Source organism: Monodelphis domestica, chromosome 6 (assembly GCF_027887165.1).
Source record: "Monodelphis domestica isolate mMonDom1 chromosome 6, mMonDom1.pri, whole genome shotgun sequence".
Lineage (NCBI taxonomy): Eukaryota > Metazoa > Chordata > Mammalia > Didelphimorphia > Didelphidae > Monodelphis > Monodelphis domestica.
The window spans coordinates 130,342,872-130,358,695 of record NC_077232.1 but is presented as its reverse complement, the minus strand read 5'-3'; the positions used below and the strand labels follow the sequence as shown (position 1 = coordinate 130,358,695).

Genomic DNA, 15,824 nt, shown 5'->3' with positions numbered 1-15,824 from the left:
GAAGGAATTAAGGATGCTTACTCTGGAGAAGTCTCAGTGAGAGGCTGTCCTGAGATGTTTGAAAAGCTATCATTCGAAAGACTTCATCTTGTTTTACTTGGCCCCAGAAGGCAGAACAGAGTGCTGAATGAATAGAAGTTGTGGAAGTAGCTTAAGTTCAATGTAAGGAAAAAGTTGGCAATGAAAATGGTCCAAAAATGGGTCAGGCTTCCTCAGGAAGTAGTACAGGGGAAAGAAAATTGATTCTGGAGTTAGAGGTTGTGGGTTCACTTCTCACCTTGGAGGCTTTCTATTTGTGTAACTCTGGGTAAGTCACTTATGCAGTCAGAACCTCAGTTTCCTCATCTGTAAAATATGGACTAGACAGTCTCTGCAGTTCCTTCCAGCTCTGTTTCTGTTCTTAAGATATTATCTCAGGCCTGAGTTTTAACAATGACTGAATGGCTCTTTGTCAGATACATTGTAGAAATGGTTCCAATTTTGGTATGGTTCGGCTTCTCAGATGTCATAGTTCTATGAAAAAGCAGCAAGGATTATAAAGTCTAGTCCTAAAGCTACTCAGTTCTGATCTACTATGGGAAGAGGCCAAAATTTTGTCAGGATTGAAAATCATCAGCAATAAAGATTCCATAATAATGATCTTTCTCAGCAGAGAGTATCACATAGAGGTGGCAATGATTTAATATTTGTCAAGCCACGAACCTCATCAGTTATTCTCCCTGAAGCCCAAGAAGTTCTCATTATTTGTCCAGCTACCAATGAATCCACTGTTGGTCTGGGTGAGATAGCAGTGATCAGGAACTGAAGTCCACCCTTCTGTGGCAAAATGAAAACACAGAGACCCAACATCTTTAAGCCGTGACTGTAGAAACAGTATTTCTTTCACAACCTCTAAGACTAAGTATTTAATGCTTTCCCCAGTTCTTCAGCATCTCCCTAGATGTTGGAGGGATTTTATACAGGGTGTCCAACTAAGACTTTTGGCCCACCCTCTATAAAGAGCTTGGTCATTTAGTAGAGCGAGGAAAATTTAAGAGATTCACTATCTGATTTGCAGAGAAAGCAGGGTCTATTGGCTCCATCCCATTCTGCAAACAGTTAATATTTAAACTCTTCCATTTGAATCCACAAGGAAAGTTGGCCTTTTGTTCCTCCCACTAAAGGAAAGTTTATGTGATATTTAACACCATAGTGTCTCAGCAATACTGATTTAAGAACTTTGCCATGATTGATCATAAAACTAAAAGACTAATTAGTTCTCTAACCAAAGCCCACTTCCCCGCAATGGTCTCTGGTATTTTTTTTCTTCTCCCTTATTTTTAGCCGTTTCACAAAAACACACATGTGGTATGTACTAGTTCTGGCATAGGGAATGAATAGGAAAGGAAATGAGACTTACTTGTGTTCCGGTGGCTGATTGGGTCATTTAGGTATTTGCCAAGACTGATAAACTAGAAGGGTTTTCCCATGCCACCCTATCTGCTAGGACTTAAATGTGATGCATCTATGTTGTAAGAATTTAAGAGAAATGAGAACTCATTTGTTGGGATTGATGAGTCAGTGTGGTTGAGATTCATGCCTCTAAATAGTTTAGAAGGTTAAAATGTCAGAGGAAATGTTCAGTCCTCAGTCTTTGACTTGATGAAATTATCATGGGGCTGCTGTGTCAAGTCTTGACTGACTATCCCCTGAGGTCTTTGGATCCCTGAGAAAAAGGGAGAGATCTTTGATTTCCTGAGTGGGACTAGACAGAGCCCCTCAAAGAGAAGCAATTTCTAAGGAAAGAGTTCTAGTTTCAGCTTTTAATAGAGCATTTGCTCAGGATGCTAGGGAAGGGCTTTTGGCTTTCTCTCAGTCTCACCATTTACAATGAATACTATTAGCCCCAGGTTCAATGCAGCCAACTCATTCTGTCAATGCTATTAAAGTCCTAACAGCTGTTTCTACAGTTGTAAAGTATTGTGAATATGGGAAATGAAAGCTCTTGCTCTAAACCACTAATACTTTCCTTACTGATTTTTTTTACAAGTTTTTCCTGCTCAGTTAGGGTTGGAAAAATTGGACAGAGTGTAACATAAAAAACTAAATCCAAGAGAGAAAAAAAGAGAAAGAAGGTGTTAGGGAATCCTTGGTAGAAAGAAGAAATAGAAAATGGCTTCTTTCTTTTGTGTGTGAAGGAAGGAAGGAAGGAAGGAAGGAAGGAAGGAAGAAAGAAAGAAAGAAAGAAAGAAAGAAAGAAAGAAAGAAAGAAAGAAAGAAAGAAAGAAAGAAAGAAAGAAAGAAAGAAAGAAAGAAAGAAAGAAAGAAAGAAAGAAAGAAAGAAAGAAAGAAAGAAAGATATAAATTTGCCACATATGTTATGCAGAGGCTGAGAGGTGGTTCAATGGATAAAGGACTAGCCTTCAAATCCAGAAGACCTGAGTTCAAATATAATTTCAGTCACTTACTAGCTGTGTGGCCTTGGGCAAGTCATTTAAACCCTGTCTGCCTCAGTTTCCTTATCTGTAAAATGGGAATAATATAGAGCAAATACTAGTACCACTATACATATATATGTATATATATATATATATATATATCATCTCCATGGTTTTTGTGAGGATAAGATGAGATAACATATGTAAAATGCCTTGAAAACTTTAAAGCACTATATAAATGCTAGCTCTTATTATGTCAGAGGAAAAAATAAGATATGATCCTTGTTCTCCTCTCTTTTTAATTTGTATCCTCAAAGCTTAGCACCAAGCCTTCCATATAGTTAATGTTTAATAAATGCTTCTACTTCCCTCATTCATTCTCAAGAAACTTATGCTAAAGGGGGGGGGGGTGAGGAACCACATAAATAACTTGCAAGTGGCCATAAATCTATGAGCAAATTGGCATACCTGTGGCTCTTGAGTCCAAACACCTTTCCTCCACTCCTTATCTCATAGCAAATCACACTGTTTAGATGTCCAAAGATTTAAATTAAAAAAAAAAAAAACAAGACTATGTCAGGGGATGGCTAGGAGGTTCAGTGGATTGAGAGCCAGGCTTAGAGACAGGAAATTCTGGGTTCAAATCTAGCCTCAGACACTTACTAGCTGTCATAGCCCCCATTGTCTAGCCCTTACTGTTCTTCTGCCTTGAGACTAATACACAGCATTGATTCTAAGATGGAAAGTAGGAATTAAAAAAAAATAACTGTGTCCCCTTATCTAGCTCAGGCTGGAAGTGCAAGGTACATCCATGGGTCCTATTCTACTCTCATTAGCAGAGGAACTCGAACCTGCTTTTTCTGACCTGGGTCAGCTTACCCCTCCGTGGGCATTTTAGTGATCCCACTCTCTTCTCCAGGGCTGACCACATCAGTGCCCAATTTAGTGTGAAACCTCTTCAGTTTAGCCCATTGTAGCTCAGAGTTCCTGACCTCAAGATATCCACCAAACTCAGTCTCCTCAGTAGCGGGAGGTGCTCAGCATGCCAAAATTCTTTCTGGAAGCAAAATCACATTAAAATAAACATCAAAGTCAACTTTAAAGGAGAAAAGAGGGAGACAACCCTGAAGGGTCATACAAGGAAGGACAAAGGAGCAGTCTTATCCAATTTGCTTTGGTGATCAGGTTAGGATTTGGGGTGGGGTTAGGGAGAGCAAGAGTTTCATTCTTCCAGTCTTTTGTGGCAGAGTGCTCTCCTTATTGTGGGATGTCAAAAAGCCTGAGCTGATAGGGATAAATGCCTCCGTGCCTTCTTTCTGACCTGGAACCCAGCTGTCACAGCGGTGAATTCCATGTGTGCCCTTCCTTCGGGCTGCCCCGAGAAATTTAGAAATGTTCAGATCAGAATGAAAAGGGTCAGTGGGGTGTAGACCTAAGCACAAAAACATGTCAACAACACGAGAAAAAAACAATAGGTTAGTTGTGGTCTTTCAAGTTTGCAGTCATTCATACAATAAATATTGGTTAAATGCCTACTGTGCACAAGGCACTATGTAGGTGCTGGAGGAAATAGAAATCTGAGATAAAACATATTTTCCTTCCCTTTTGGAGGATCCAATCTAGCAAAGTGGACAAGATCAAGGTCCAAACAATAGTAATAATGAAATATTATTTTCCTTAAGTGCTTCAGTTTCAAAACAAAAATGTTAAAAATAACATTTCATTTCTGTAGCATTTTAAGATGTACAAAGAGCTTTCCTCACAACTCTGTGAAGTAGACAGTATATGTGTTAATAACCTGTCTCCTTTGCTGACACATAAAGTTGGCAATACTCATGGGAAGTGTAATGAATTGTTATATGATATAAGCATAGGTCCTCCCTATGGCTTTATTTTTCTCCTCCCTTGAGGGGAGTGGCTTCCCATAATCCTGGTAGCCTTAAGGTGAGTTGGGGTACCAACCTAAAAGCTCTGTTCCTTCAGCTTCCTGCCAGTTCCATTCCTATGAAGTGTATGTTTCACTCTCATGGTGGTATATAGTGAAGCTTTAGGCCCTTGACACTCTCTCAGAAGCACCAGAAAGAATTGGCAGAATTATACAAAAGCCTTGGCTAAGTTCTTTTGCAGAACACACTTTGATTCTCAGCAGACTTGAAGGACCAGTTTGTGAAGCTTTAAAGAACAGTAGAAAACACACTGTAATTTTACTCATGTTAAACAAAAACAAAAAGATGGGACAAAAATAGACTTTTAATTAGTTGGGGGGTCCCATGAGTTAACATCTTAAATTAAATTAAAGTAATAGAGCATATGTGGTCATGTGTTTTAAATGAGTGCATGGATATCACCAAAGCAATCTCTGAAAATGTCAGAGGGGCAGGGTTGATGGGAGGAAATAAAGGCCATTTCTAAGTTCTGCCAGATCAACTAGTGGTATCTCAAAGCCAACTCAGAGTTCCCTAAGGCTTTCACAAATGACTCATTTTCAGGCTATCATGATACCCATGTTAGCAAGATCCACTAATTCTACACTACCTATCAGTTATCCGTTTAGCTCTGATCTGCAGGGAGAAAGGGGGAGAAATTTTGCCTTTTCTTTCTTATTAGGTATAACTAAAACTTGAGTGATCCTTATACTTGGATTCTGTTTATAATAAATATGTTTATTACATAGCTGACAAAGGGCACCAACCCCTGCAGAATGTTTTGCTTGGGTTAACCAAAATCTCTATATCCATCAATGTTTCAGCTTACCTACTATAGCCTCTGCAGGGAAAGAGTGTCTTTAAAGACATGTAATTGGGGAAGAATCCAAAGCAATATCATACTAGTTGAATTGATGACTCTTGTACATAAATACCAAAAATGGCATGAGGAAACAAAGGGTTAATGTGTTAAAGTGAGGCCTTTTATGTGATCATTTTAGTTCCCTGGATTATGTATTTTGAGCAGGAAAGAACTTTTGAGATAATTTAGTCTGATACCCTCATTTTACAGAGGTCTCAATGGGTTAAGGAACTTACCCAAAGTCATGGAGGTTTTCAGAGACAGAAGCAGGATTCAAACCCGAGTTCTCATTTTCCAAATCAAGTGTTCCTTTCACTGTATCATTAACTATGTGCTTTGTGACTACTAAGAGACAGTATGACTTTTTCGATCAACACTGGACATAATGTCTATTATTATTTCTGGGAAATTTGAGAATGCTTAAAACTTAATAACACCAACAGCCAATAAATATACATAGCTCTTTTCACAGCAAGTGGTTGTTGTGGAGTTAAGTAAATGGGGAGGAGAATAAAAACCCCAATTCTTAAAAACAGAATGAGACTCAGACCAAAAATGGAATCCTATCATCAATAGTATTTAATTAGGGAGGAGCTGGTACCAGAGAACTGAATATGGATATGCAGTGTTTGCCTTACTTTAAAATATAATACATCTTTATTAGAAATGTTTCAGAAAGTCATTTCAATTTGGATCGTTAATAGTAAGATAGTTGCTAAGGAGCTATCTATATGACCTATCTTATTAGGACAACACAGGGTATGTATAGGAAAGGATAACTACCATTAAGGAGGAGATATGGCATCATCCATAGCCTGGAAGTCAGGAAGACACAGACTCCAGTCTTTCCTTCTACACATACTGGCTATATGATGATGAACAAAGCCCCCAAGTAATTATCTTGAGTTGCCATTGCACTGATCAAGAGAGTTTGCACAGTTCCAATTCATTACAATGATGAAATAGAAGGTCCGGCCAAAAGAAAAAAAACTATTTACAAAAAAAAAAAAGTGAGTTTATTTGTATTTTTTATTAAGTAGAAGGGAGAGCTCTGGGTTCTTTAAGATGCTACTAGAACCAATTCCTATGAGATCCTACTGAATTTGAAAGGCTTTAGGTCTGTATGTTCTTGGTAAAGGGCTACATACTGTCCAAGGACTAGTCTAACTAAGGATAAAGACAATGATCATCAGCAAGTTAACCATAATACTCCATGAAAAGGATAACAAAAAATGAAATTTTTTAAAAAATAAATTTACTACTTCAGACTTGCTCATTATAATGGGGGGATGGAAAGAGGAAGTTCAATATTTTAAAGCCAATCTCATTTTCAAAATTTTAAGTAATGAAAACACAAGTACATAGAATACAGCTCAAAACCAAATTATAACCCATGTTGAAATGCAGAAGCTATCATCTCGACTCTTCCATACATTAGTCCTACTCTGTTGAAATTTGCAGGTGTATAGCAAGTAAAAGAATACTACACTATCATGATTATATTTTTAGAATTACTAAAATGATGAAAGAATGGATACAAACTATGGATTTAGAAACCTTTGCCCCTACAGATTTTAGCAATATACTGCCCATCAGATGAATGATATTTAATTTTTTTCTTCAACACTTCCCTTAGGCTTTCTTAGTAGAAGGGGATAGGGGTAAGAGAGAAGCTGCTATTTCTGTGACTTACTTACATGGTTGAATTTGTATTTTGCATGTAGCCAGATAGATTCTTATAGGAATAAACGAGGCCCCACAAATGGCATCATCATGGCATTTCATTGAATTTCCCATAAAGCTTTTCCCATAAAGCCTCCACTTATACAGTCATGGAAGTGCTATTTGTCTAGTTTGCTATCAGCTCTCAGTAAGCAGACCCATTTTCTTTTGCAAAGATAAGCTTCCTGTTGTTGTTTGTTTGCTTGTTTTGTTTTTGTTTTGTTTTTATTGTTGTGTGCTTTCTCACAGAGTTCATTAGGATGCATTGTACTTCCAACCCGGATTGGTGGATGCCATCAGAGGAGCAAATAAATAAAGTATTCAGTGATGCAGTTGGCCATGCCCGACAAGGACGAGCTGTGGGGACTTTCCTACATAATGGCAGCTCATATTATGAAGGGATTGAGCATCAGCCTTCACAGGATGAAGTCTTCAATAAAGGTTCCCAGGATGCAGCTGGAGATTGATGGAAATCAGAGGCTATCTATTCCACAGTAGCAGCCAGCCAACTAGAGAATACTGATTGTGAGATGAACTGTTAACATCAATTAGGAGTCCAAAGCATTTCATATTCAGTCATACTTCTGACACCCTACTTTTTCACCCTCTTATCCTAGTGCCATGAGTCCCAGATAGAAATCCATTTCAGGGTCAGCTTGGGAAGACTTTATGCCTACTACAGACTTTTCAGAGTCATTAATGGAAAACTGCAGTTGGTTTCAAATGCTTTATATCTAGACTGTCAGATGGGGAATATAAGTGGACTTACAAGAAATCTTTCTGAAATCATTAAATGCTGCCATTAAAGTTGGCTATGTGATCTCAAAGTAAATGTTGCTCAGTATTCTTTCCATAGGAGAGGGTGGAGATTTTCATAATTGTTTTAAGGTAAGTAATATTTTAATGATCAGGACATACATAAGTTAATTCAATGCTTTAATGTCAATAAATTCCTTTTTTCTTATAGATTATTGAACTCCTAATCTATAACAGCTCAGACAAGGAATACATGGCTTAGTAGCCTATTCCTGTGCTAGCAAAGTGCAATATTTTTTTAAAAGAACATGAATCTGCAAAATACAGAGAACATACAATCATCTATATAGGCATGGGTTATTTGTAGTCAGTTCACACTCAGTCATTTTTACTGATACTCCATCATGTTGACATAGAAGGTACCATGTCATCTCTGGAGTTTACAAAAACAATAATGCATTTTGTCCACTCAGCAGAGAATCATTCAAAAGCCATCTTTCAAATGTCTGAAATTACAGATTCATAGAACCACTGTTTCAGACACCTTAAACAAGGCTATGTTTACACAATCCCAAAATAATTGGTTTAAAAATGGAAATTCCAATCAGTTGCTTGGTCTGCAAGTGTGCCAAAAACTGGCTTGGCTCATTCTTTTCATTGAATCGAACAGATGTTCTGACGTCATATAGACACAGCTTCCATACCATTCATTTTTTTTTTATGCAACAAGGTTTTTAGCAATTGTCCATGAAGCATGTTTATTTGCTTTTATGAATTGGCTTCTGAGCTCTTGTGGGTTTATGTAAAACTTTAAAACTTCTATCTATTCCTCCATTTGTTCCACCAACATTGACCAAATTGTATTGATATGGTCTTTTCCCATACACATTTCATCTATAGTGTTACATGTGTGAAACTAAAAATGTCTTTGGAAACTATCATTATTTTAAAAAGTATTATATAGATGCTAGTATAATTACTCCTGAGGGCTCCAGGATCAGATGTCAAGTCACTTCTTTTATTTTTTTTAAACTATGCCAGATGATTGCATTTCTTTATAGGAAGAGTGGTAAAATGGCAGCTTTTATTGATTATTAAAACCGTTCATGGGAATGACTACATGAAACTGATGTCACGTATATTTAATATGGGTGTGTCTTGCACACAGTGGACACTCAATAAATATTTGTCAAGTGAATGAAAATGTACATGTCTGTATTTATAAAATATTGCCTTGCTGGGTATTGGTCTAAAAATTACCCTTTCTCATTCACTCATTTGTTTATTCATTCAACAAATACTTATTGAGATTCTGCTGTGAGAAAGACACGGGGTGAGGTATTTGCCTCTCCCTTTTTCTTTTGCTATGATTTACAGCATTATTTCATAATTCTAAGGTTTCATATTATTTTATTGTTATTTATATAGACTATTGTTGCCATACTTGTTAAAGGGTAAATGATAGGACATACAATGTCACAATCAAGGCATAATGGGCCAGTAAATTAAAGGAGAGCCCCTACAAGGTACTGGTGCCTCTAGGTGCCCATGTAGACAGTTGGGGAAGATGCCCATGTCACTATCCATCTTAAAAATCCACAGAGGAAATATACTTCACATTTTGAAAAACATTAGGGAATTGTCTTGGCTGAAGGAATGGGACTTCTTAGGAGAGACAAACCTATCATTAGGGATCTAATGACTGTGGATCAAATAGGAGACCAAACTAAAAGCAAAGAGAGATATTAACATGTTAAAGAAGACTGAAATCTCACTATTGGGAAGCTTTAGCTTCTTAGGATACAGATTGAGTTTTTTTATGACTTTTCAAACTCAATTGCAGTACAAAACCAATCAGCAGCATTCTGCACCAACCTAGGATAGATAAGTAAAGCATTCACAAGAGAGATGGGTAGAAAAAGAGGAAATGCAAGTGACAACATTTATTATTGGAATAAGAAAATGTTCCATGTTTAAGGGCAACGAACAAGGCTAAATGACCAAATACTTTTACAATTTTAGGGAAAAAACTATCCTTTTAAACAAAACTACAGGGTCTCTTATCTAATTAAAAAGCAAGTAGTTGTCTTTATATCATTTGTTAATATTTTGTTTCTGCTTCCCTAAGAGTTAGGGCCTTTCTAGTATTAGGCCACCAGGCAGTTGAGGAATTAGTCCATCAACATGTTGCAAAATGATTATAGTTGCTGCTTTCCTCCACAAAGGCTCATTCAAAGATCTGGGCCATCGTTATTTAAGGAAAAAATATTGGCCAGGAAAGAAAATTGCCATGTTTGTATAATTTTTCTATTACATTTGAATAAGTTCTATTTATTTGTATTGACAGAATTAAGCATTCCCCTTCGCTATCATTTCTAAAACAAATCTGCTTTTTCTGAAGGAGTAACACCTGTGACCAGGAAATCTCTGGATTGTTTTGTTTTTGTTTTTGTTTTTCTGAGCAGTGAAAGAATCCACTAAATGGTTTCCTTGACTTCACCTTGAGAGTCTTGGGTCTTGCTGGTGTTGAATGAAGGGGCATTGTTCCAAGGTATCCCCTGATCTGCTTTGTCAGAACTCTGTATCTAAGTACAAATTAGGATGAATTGAAGCAATGCTATCCATGTGTCAATATGACTAAAAAGATTTAAGGTGATTGACCCAAAATCATTTCAGTTTTCTGCCATCACCACAGCTTGGATAGTCTGTTGAGGCTTTCACTGTAGGCACTGCACCAGTTTTGTCAGAAAAAAAAGAACCACTATCTCTTGACTCCTATGTTTAAAGTTGGTCTGTCTGCCTCTTGTTTCTTGACATTCCATAGTAGCTCTGGAATAGACTTTGAGGTGCTTCTTGACCAAATCCCTCATTTTATAGATCAGAAAAATGAGGTCCAGAAAGATACGGTGCATCCATAGTGGTTTTCTACTTTTTCAATGGTTCCCTAAACTGTTTCTTCTGCCCATCTGACACTGTCTCATCACACCCACTTAGACATCTGTCTTATCCAGAAAAGCCTGATGGCACTGAGCATCCCTTTCAATGGTGCTATATTCCTTCATAGTTCTAGAACCTCAAAGCCAATGATCCCATAGTGCCATTTAAGGTTTTTTTTTAAGTACAGCTCAAATAAAATTAACTTGTTAAGATGTCAAAAGTATTACTATAACTGATACAAATATCATAACCATCAAGAATTACTGCCCTAGCATTGATCTTATTACTTATTGAGTAATATCTTGGCTTGGAGTTTGTATTAGGGATCTGCTCTTGTCTTCCCATTCTACAAAATATAATACCAGCTTCTTTAGTTTGGTTGTCTACATCATTGTTCAGCAGTTTTAGCATCATACCAGCTCTTGGGCCTCTTCAACTTTACTTTGAAACTCGGATGGATCTATAACCTCATTAAGTCAAAGTATTCCTTCCACCAAGGAGAATTCATCCTATCCTGGATAATTTTTGCCTGTATATTCCCATAAATCCTTCATAGAGTATCCATCCAACACCCTGAGACCTTCCTCTGGTTCTTTTTATATGTGTGAAAGTATGAGGGTGTAACAGTGTAGTCTTCTGTCTTATCTGTTGTCTTTTTCTTGCCTATCTAACTCTCCCACTTCCTTTTCTAAGCAAATATGTCCTTGATGATGGTGAAAGTGCTTCCCAGACCTTAAAGCACTTTATAAACCTGCATCATTTATACCACTTCTTTCATACAGGTCATGTTGGCAACATGCTGCTTCCTATTTTTCTCTACCACATGTCTTTTTTATTTATCCTTATGGGCTGTTTGTAATTTTGAGTCTTCCAAGCTCTTGGTGTCCCATGCATGACTCACAGCCATCTAGCATCACTAGGAGAATCCTAGTGTTGAAGAGATGGCCTTTTGTAGGAGTAAGTCTCCCTGGATCCCAGACTGATGCTCTACTGCCAGCATGGCATTAAATAAACCAAACTGAGCTGTACTCTGACCTGATCAGACCTCCTCGGAGGTAGTGTGGTCAGTTCTTGGCCTCGCATTTTAGGAGAGTCATCAGAAAGCTGTAGAAAATTCATAAGCAACAAGGAAAGGAAAATCATACCATGCAAGGTATTAGGCAGAAAAGGTACGTAGGCTTCCCTTATTTGGAAAGTTAATGCAAATATAGTGTTAAGGTCTCATCATGCCCTAGATTTTTCCTGTCTATATCATGCCCAAGAGGGAAAGCCTGCATTTTCCTTTGTGGGCTGAAGCCATACTGCAGTGGATGCTGTTGTGTAAAACCTACACAGGACTTTGGTAGGAATCTTGTCAGGAGAGAAATTAAATATCACAAAGATACCAAAAGCTTTTAGAACCAAAAGAGGCCCCAGGGAGCATTCAGTCTAATTCTCTTATTTTGCAAATGAAAAAACCAAGGACCAAGAAGAGGCAAGACTAGAACCTGGATCTCTCAAATACCAGGGTTGGAGAGGCTTTCCATGGTGGCATACTACCTCCCTAATAATTACAGCAGATAGTTTTGGGGCCTTTGGGGGATGATGGGTTCAAAATCTTGTGTATGCTAATCTCAATATTTCCTCATTTCGGGAGAATGCCCACTCAGCTATCTAAACAACTCTTTTTCTCTCTACTTGAAAATCCCAGGAGATAGAACTCACCATCCTGTTTTTTGCTATAATAGTAACCTCCTCTAGACATTTGCTAAGTTCCTGCCATCACATTTAATATTGTTCTCTCTGCTTTAGAGCGGAAGTGCAAAGGGTAGCCTAAACCAGATTATAATATAATTGGGAAATGTTGGACAAAATAAATAAAAATACAATAGCACATCATGTTAAAATGTGGTTTCCTATATGATCCCATGATCCAGTGAATACAAGGAACTGACTTTTTTTCTTGATCCTGGATATCTGTGGAGAATGGTACCTTTAATGTTGATGGCTATCTGGTGAATGTGTCTAGGTGGACCAGTCTATTAAAGAAACAAACAAATAAACAGAAAAGATAAACTCATTTCTCCAAAACCTAGCATTCAGTGTTTGACAGTTTATAGAAGAGTTGATCTTCCATTTCCATTCCTTGCTTATTCTAACAAGTTGCATTTCCCCCTCTATTAGCAAGAGAAAAGACTATGAATATAGTCAACAGGGGCATCATACAATCCAATAAATTGAACAGGCTAGCAATACACCGTACAGCTAAGTCCTGATTAGGATAAATAATGAATCCCTTGAAATAGTCACATGCATCCAAATTGGCACTATTTGAAGTCATAATTATATAAAACAAGGTAATTGGTTCTAGGCCAGTGGAAATATACTCTGCAAATTTGAATAAGACAACCACTTCATGGGATTTATTATTATTCACACTAATCGGGACCTGGATGTATTAAAGAGCTGCCAGCTCACCAGTAGCAGACAGTGCCTGGTTACTACTATTTCAGTAGTATTTCAGTGTATATTCACTTCCTACATTTGGATTCTAATGCAGTATAGACTTTAGGACCTAATCTAAACATTATCAACTACCTCTTTAGGTTCATTTTATTTTCCCAGCTTAAAAAAAAAAACCCTTTGTTGCTTTAAATTTAATTTTTAGAGGAAAAACTCAAATTCCTAACTTCATGTCATTTAGTGAAAGAAAATACCATGCTCCCTTCACAGTACAGATCTTCTGTGGTAGATTTTGGTGGCACTTACATTCAAATTTTTAGAAATATAATAGAAAATAACTTTGCACATATGATGCAAGTTTTGCTGGTGTATGTTTAATGTGGTTACATTTGCCAAATCTGCTTGGTGAAACGTCTTCTAATAGAACGCTTAAGTCAGAACTCTACTGTAAATGTGTCTAAACAGCAGTATGTATCATTGATGATGTATTTTTGTAAACATTGTGACGGTTTCTTTCAAATGTATGAGTATGGAATAAAAATAATCATTTCACTTGGAGTTATGTCAAAAAGTATCATACAGTTGATCATAGACCTCTACAAAGTTACCTATTGGGTTGACAACTGGGAAATGTAGCTTTACTTGATTTAGTGGTGGAAAGTGGGATTGGTTGGCTCTCTCTCTCCCTCTCTCTCTCCCTCTCTCTTGCTCTTTCTTGCTCTCTCTCTCTCTCTCTCTCTCTCACACACACACACACACACACTCTCTCTCTCTCTCTATAGAAAAAATCCCCTGAATAGATCAGTTTTGTTCTCTAAAGTAGTATATTTGGAGAACCATGTGAAAGTCATCCTAACTATGACCCCTCACTCATTCCCCTCATGATCTTTCATTGCTGGCTAAGATAAAGACTACATTTCAAATGGCACAGAATCTCTAGGGTTTCTTTGAGAATCTATATGCTGTGGTACATATTCAGAAACCTGCCCACCTATAGATAAGTACCCAGATCTCTAAATATCATATCGCATCAATCCAACTTGCCCAAATTTCACATCATTCTGAACATTAGACTCAGTGGCTCTAAAGTGGACAAAGCCAAATAAAGAAACCTTCTCCCAAGTGGAATGGTAATTTGGTCACCTTCCATAGACTTTCCTTGTCACTGATGCAAGTTCCCAAAATTCTCCTCTGTCTCCTCAATATCTCAATGGGATAAGTATTTTGTTCACTGTGCTTAGCTAATCAAAGTAATTTAATGGTCACCTTTTTCCTAAAATCCCTTTTGATTTTGAGGTTAAGAGCATACAAAATAAATTAAGTCCTCACCGCTAGGCCAGCTTCTTTGAAAACTCATAGGTCTCTACATGAGTTACAACCTATGTAAAAGCCCATAGTAAAAACTATGTAAGAATTAGAAAACATTTCAAGGAAATAAATGATTAAGCAAATATAGTAAGCCTTCTTATCATCATGTTCTGCACAGTTCCACTAGCACAGGATCCCAGTCACACAAACCAAAAAAGAGATAAACTGAAGTTCAACAAAAACCAAACTTGTTTAGAAAAACTAATCAACAATGACTGACAGAAATCAGAAAGAAACCCTGTTTAAATTGTGATTTCTCTCATTTCCACATTTTCCCTTTCTTTTAGTCTTAGAATTGACTGGAATAAGGTTCAGAAGGGAAAGATTTTTCCTTGTTTATGTCACTGTGAAAATTGCCCTGGAGACTTTGTAGAGGATCCATCCTGATCTATGATTCTTTCCTATCATTTGGTTTTATTGTCACTTTGGCTTTGTTTAAATTATGTGGGGAAAAGAGATCTACAGGCGAGAGCTATAGGTGACCTATAAGGGCCCATGTTGTGGGGCTTGGGCTTACCAAAATTACGTGAACTCTGAAGAAAGTTTACAAGTCATTAGTTCAACCAAACCCTGCACAATTTAAACACTGCCTTGGTCTACCTTCCCTCTCTGTGATTTCATGTAGCAGCCCCAACACTGGTGCCAACATGCCTTTACTCAATTTTTTATGACAAATACTTGTGGAGAAACTGTGATAAAACCATTGATCCTAATATTTTTATTGTTAACAGTGTAATTATTTCTCTATGAATAATTTCTATTTGATTGTACTGTGTAGTGTAAATGCCCGTTAGGGATAGGTAAATACCAGGTACCGTACAACTGCAAGTGCATAGTGTAATATAGACTAGAAAGGGGTTTTTTTGTGAGCAATTTCTAGAGAAAATAAGAGTTGTTTTCTATGTGTTAGTACATTTCTTTCAGTAATTTTAAAATGTTATAACACTTTTTTAAACCTCCAATATTTTTAATTATGAGACATTTGTTACTAGAATTTGCTATTTCAGGTGTTCCTCTCTAATTTGAATATTGATTTGATTACCTCACAAACCTCTAGAATGCCATGTGTTCTGTTGAGAAAAAAAAAATGCACAATAAATGTCAAGACTGTGGTTAATGCTTTAGCTTTTGTTTAAAAAGTTCCCATGATTCCCCAAACTGTATCTACCACTTAACTCACCAATGTGTGGGTCTTTTGTTCCTTTGGGTAAATAATATGCTTATTTCCTTGTTATGGCTGGAGTATCCTCTTCTCACAAATAGGGTCTCCAGAACTGTCACTTAAGGTTCAAAGTACTCAGGGTCCACACTTCCACTCAAAATGATGGCTTACAAGACTCTACTTGTGTCTTTACATTTTCTCTATCAGCCAGAAGACACGATTAGTTCAAAGCA

The 15,824-nt window shown here is 37.2% G+C and overlaps 1 protein-coding gene across 1 annotated transcript in view; it reads left to right on the top strand.

Moving 5' to 3' along the window:
• The window catches only part of BEND4 (BEN domain containing 4), a 52,146-nt gene extending 36,607 nt beyond the window's left edge, over positions 1–15,539 (top strand). The window contains exon 5 of the mRNA XM_001365112.5: positions 7,176–15,539. Coding sequence (XP_001365149.2) covers positions 7,176–7,393 — 218 coding nt within the window. The 3' untranslated portion in view covers positions 7,394–15,539. The remainder of the gene's footprint in view (positions 1–7,175) is intronic.
• The last annotated feature ends 285 nt before the right edge of the window (positions 15,540–15,824 follow it).